This window comes from Solanum pennellii, chromosome 4 (genome assembly GCF_001406875.1).
Source record: "Solanum pennellii chromosome 4, SPENNV200".
Taxonomy (NCBI): Eukaryota; Viridiplantae; Streptophyta; class Magnoliopsida; order Solanales; family Solanaceae; genus Solanum; species Solanum pennellii.
The window spans coordinates 44,201,192-44,206,157 of record NC_028640.1 but is presented as its reverse complement, the minus strand read 5'-3'; the positions used below and the strand labels follow the sequence as shown (position 1 = coordinate 44,206,157).

General features: G+C 32.2%; 1 protein-coding gene across 2 annotated transcripts; it reads right to left on the bottom strand.

The window, feature by feature from the left end:
* Positions 1 to 208: 208 nt before the first annotated feature.
* Positions 209 to 3,867, bottom strand: LOC107015866 (calreticulin-3-like). Of its 2 annotated transcripts, XM_015216285.2 has the most exons (14): positions 3,606 to 3,867; positions 3,400 to 3,507; positions 3,116 to 3,308; positions 2,581 to 2,839; positions 2,387 to 2,443; positions 2,250 to 2,297; positions 1,950 to 2,039; positions 1,799 to 1,856; positions 1,631 to 1,698; positions 1,455 to 1,547; positions 1,309 to 1,365; positions 1,145 to 1,225; positions 984 to 1,016; positions 209 to 516 (listed from the first exon to the last, which is right to left on the bottom strand). In XM_015216285.2, exons 1-14 carry the CDS (start codon positions 3,688 to 3,690, stop codon positions 505 to 507), a joined length of 1,242 nt encoding a protein of 413 aa, XP_015071771.1. In that variant the 5' UTR covers positions 3,691 to 3,867; the 3' UTR covers positions 209 to 504. The 2 variants fall into 2 exon arrangements, with proteins under 2 accessions (XP_015071771.1, XP_015071772.1); XM_015216286.2 differs by lacking the exon at positions 984 to 1,016.
* Positions 3,868 to 4,966: the final 1,099 nt, after the last annotated feature.

The window sequence follows — 4,966 nt, the reverse complement described above, 5'->3', positions numbered from 1 at the left end:
AACACCTTTACCCTAGGTCTGCTTTTATAAACCGTGGTCATGTCTATATGTAATGATTTGCCTGCTGCAGAGGCAAGTGAAAATCAGGATTCCTTACACAATACGGCAAAAGATTTGGAAAGGAGATCCATGTCATAGCCTTAGATGTCTCCCCATCAAATTTAAATTTCAAGGCCAATATAGTACTGATGATGCATTCAAAATATGGTTAGATAATTGGAAAGTTAAATTTTTCAATATGAACATCCCGAGAGCACGAACAAATATATATCACTGAATATCATTGTCCTGAAACATATTTCAAAAATCACTCTGGGTAGCCAAAGCTGACACTCAACTTTCAAATATAGTTAATAGTTTTAGAGGCATATGCACTTCTTATGACGCCTGAGCATTTTGCAAAATTACAGCTACAATAAGATCAAAATACAACAAGAGGAACACAATAAACCCAAATGTATGTGTGTCCATGCTGGAAATGTAGTATATGGTCTTAACACCAAATTAAAGTTCATCCTGCAAAACCAGAAGAGAAACTAATGTCACCAAAGGTGCAAGGCACAATGATTCATCTACCAAACCTTAATTCTGTTCATCATTTGTTTCAGTAAGCTCTGATTTTATAAGTAAACGATATTAACATTATAAGTTTTACTCGATATGACTGCGATTTACAACATTGCTGTAAATCTGCCGTTTGTACTTTTGACATAACTAACCAAGAATCTATCCGTATAAGAGGATCAACCTTTCAGACATAAGCCATAAATAGAGGGGTGATATTCATCAAAGTTTAGAACCACATTTCGTCTTAAGAAAAAGAATTTCAAGATCAATATTTTTTTAATGAATTAACCATCTTTTGAGACTTCCAATTAGTACACATCTATTGACTGTCGCAGTCATGTAAAGACTATAAAATGTCAACAGAGTAAGCCGGGGTGGAATAAGTGGGGAGAGAAGAAAAAGAAGAATGAGCTTACATGATCGTCATACATATAATCATGGTGATAGCGCTGGAGAAAAGTGTTAAATTAATAATTAGAAACTACAATATCATAACAATGTAAATCAAAAATTTATTAAATTTTGGGAGGAAACTATTGTAAAATGCATATTCAAAAATGTATATGAGAATACTAACCCTCTTGTATCTGTCCCGGTGTCTGTCCCTACCCCTTTCTCGTCTCCTCCGTTCACCTTCCTCTCTTGATCTTTGAGCTTTCTAAGAATTTCCAATAATTTTAGAACTTATGCATCAGCAAAAGAAGGTTAGGTAGAGTGTTAGTGATAAGCAAGTACTGTTACCTCTTCCTCTTTTGCTTTTCTCACTTTCTCTGCCTCTTCGAAAGCCTCCTTTTCAGCCTAACGAAATGTTTCAAGAAACTCTTTATGTAGTACAAGATATATCAATATACAAATTACTAGTAAAGGATAAAGGATCAAGTACAGACCTCCCTATGGGAAAACACTTCCTGAATCACTTGTTTTGCATAATCTGGATCATCGCCAATCAGAATGTTATCAAAAATAGAACCTGCCTTTACCTGCACTCCAACATATTACAATCCACTTTTTACTATTAGTCAGAAAAGACGACATTGATTAAGAAGAAGATGGTCTGTGTCACCTGCCAAACTTCAATACCGACATATTTGATTGGCTTCAGCACGTAGAGATCAGGATCATCTTCAAATTCTGAAAACAAAGAGAAAGATCAGGTTTTATTTTCCAATTTTCTCCTAAAACTTCATAGAAGTGTCACGTGCAGTATGATATGATTGCAAACATTCATTACCTGGATTATCAATCCAGGGGATCTTCCATTTCCCTTTATAATTGGGGTTCTTAATTTTCTGCATCATAAAATAAATTTTTAGATATTCCAGTACTAACTTAAGCTGTTCATGCTTAATAACTAACCATTGAAAAAGATTTTTGTATCATACCTTCCTTTTCCATGCACCCGGCCGGTATGCTGGATTAGGTACTTTGGGTGCCTTCCACATACCATCATCTTCGTCATCCCAGTAAATAGGCTGATCAAAGAAAACAATTTTTTTTTATTTTTATTTTTAATATATATATATATACTATGAAAAAGCTATATATCAAAAAAGAAAAGTTGATACTTATAAAGGTAGATGAAAAAGGCTTTCTAGGATGACAGAAAAGGAACTCATAGATTCTCAGTCACAATGCAGGTATAAACATGGTTTCCATCAATTATGTTGCAGTTGCGGACTAACCTTTTTAGCTTTTGGGTCCGGAATCTCTCTTGGAATAGAATCATATCCCTTGAATAAAAAAGATACAAATAAGTGACGATCCAAAGCAGATTGATAAAACCTACAGAAACCTAACGCATACATCATAAATTAATTACCTCAGGTTTGACATCATTTGGATCCTCTATATATTCCCTATCATCCCAGTCAGTAGGCTATAAAGCAAGGAAAACAAGTGTCTGGTAAAACACCATAGAAGAACAAAAACCTTAACAAATTAAAATACTAAAGGGATGGAAGGCAATTAGGTATTCCTGAGTTTCCCAAATCACCTAACCTCAAGATGGTATACCTTTTTTGCATTTACAGCCTTAATTTTGCGGGGAGGAAGTATGTCCCAATCTGTGTACATACTTCCAGAATCTCTTTCTCTACCATCAATCCAGATGCTGTATGATGCATCAAGTCTAAGAATGAAGGTGTAGAAATGTGTTAATTTGTCTGTTTCACATTCTAATTCCTTCTTGATGGGGTAATTCTGTCCTTGGTAGGAAAGTATAACATGAAGTTTCTTTGTCTGTGTACCACATATATCTGGTCCAAACATAAAACTGCAGCAACACAGCAAATTTAGATCACGAAAATAGTTGCAGAGGAAATTATCATTACATTAATTCTTTTTAGTAACTCTTAGAACTAAGATATTGAGTGTACAAATTCCACTGAAGCATATTATATTATGATGAACAAGATATGTGGGCAATGCAAACTAATTTATGAAAACCTAAGTGTTGCATTGCTAACGGGTGACAACATACTTGATAAGGAATTAAGGGAAAAAACATTGGCTATGTCGACAAAATAAAAAAAAAATCTTGAGAAATGACCTGTATGGGGTGTCTCCTCCGAATTTCTTCTGATTGACATATCCAGAGAGAAGCTTTATGTAGCCTCCTCCACATTCAATATCTTGCTCAAACTTAATAGAATACTGTACAACCAGTGTTGTGTTTTTATTGCTAAATTCCGGTATCTTTGCAGAGAGGGCAAAATGTTTGGCATCACTTGTTGTCTGAAGACCTGCAAATTCATTTATATCATGTTAAGTGTTTAAGTATGAGAATTGAGAGATTTGAAAAGTTTATGTTAGGAAAATTAAATAAGAAGAAACCTCTGTCATCAGGATCACCAGGCCAGTTGCCCGCTGTGTGCTTAAATTTCCCTGCTTTTCCTTCACTGCTTTTCCACTCAGACTTCACCCATTTGTTCCGCCAACCATCTTCAATCACATATATATATATATATATATATATATATATATTTAATATAGTTTATATTATTTCACAATTCTAATACAATTTCAAATAATCTGCTTACCATCAAATCGTTCTTCAAAGAAGGTCTCACATACTGAACAAGTCACAAGTGTAAAAAGTAGCAAAACTACTACTAGACAATCCATTATTTGCTTCCCTCAAAAACTTTGAGCTACCTTATATACAAACTTTGTTTACAATTAAGACCTTCATTTTTATATAAATTACGCTAATAACTTAACATCTCCTCCAATCAAAAATGCCTGCCTATCTCCAATCGAATTGCTTCTACTAGTGGGAACTCATTTTTTGACAACTTCCAATCTTTTTGTGGAAATTCCAATACTCAAATAATGGTGGCCCCATATATTTTTTTTAAATTGTATTTTACTCAAATAATCACCTCTAAGCTTGTTGTTTATTTACGTAAATTTCATACTGCTAAGAATTAATTACATTATTTTGTTAAAATTATAAATATCTCTTAAATTTATAAATTTCGGATGTAATATTGGACTTTCACATACATCAAATGTATTCGAGATAGGAGATATGATATTCAAATACACAGGGGAGAGATGTATCTGAAAGAGATAGAATATATCACAGTGCAAGTGGTAAGGGTGTATACCCTTCGTCGAAAAAAATATAACATATATAAATAAAATGATATACGAAATGATTAAATAACATATTTTAGACACCTTTAACATTAAGTTATTATTTCTAGACACCCTTTGTCAAAAATTCTGGCTCCACCAATTGTATGAGCGAGATAAAGGTAATATATGAGATTTTATAAATATATATGAATACTTTAAAAAAGAATTAGCGGAAAATTTTAATTAATATATTTTTTGTTTATTAAGAGAAACAACATTTATAATATTATAATCAATTAATGTGAAATCGAGGAATAAACGTGTAAATCGCAACAGTAAGTCTTTGCTTTTAGGAGGAGACTTTGAACATTTGGTGTAGTCTTCCCTGCCGTATGATTAATGCACAAGTCAAGTCAACGTAGACCAAGAAGACTTACTTTTGTGTAACACATTACATTTAACAACTAGTGGTGCTTGTCCAATGTTATAAAAGTGAAATAAGATATTTATTTTTAATTTTTTAATGTTTATGTGATCTTATTATTTTTAATTAGTTTCAAAATTAAATTAATATTAATTATAACTAAATATTACTTATTAAATACTCCAATAACATAATTATGAAAAAGTAACTCGGTTTTTTTTACTTAATGAGAAAATACTTTACAATAGTTGTTAAAAATTGAAGAAGTAAAATAACTTTTTTGACGAGGTAGGAAGCTAATAATTGAGGTAATTGTTACTTCAATAAGGATTATTAAAAAAACATGAAAATCACTCTATTGTAATAAAATTGTAAATCAGGAGCAAAGTATATAAC

Coding starts and splice junctions, on each gene's coding strand:
- LOC107015866 (XM_015216285.2), bottom strand. CDS start 3,690: ATGGATTGTCTAGTAGTAGTTTTGCTACTTTTTACACTTGTGACTTGT. Junction 2,840..3,115: donor GGAGGAGACACCCCATACAG/GTCATTTCTCAA, acceptor GTGTTGCTGCAG/TTTTATGTTTGGACCAGATA. Junction 2,444..2,580: donor AGGCTGTAAATGCAAAAAAG/GTATACCATCTT, acceptor CTTGCTTTATAG/CCTACTGACTGGGATGATAG.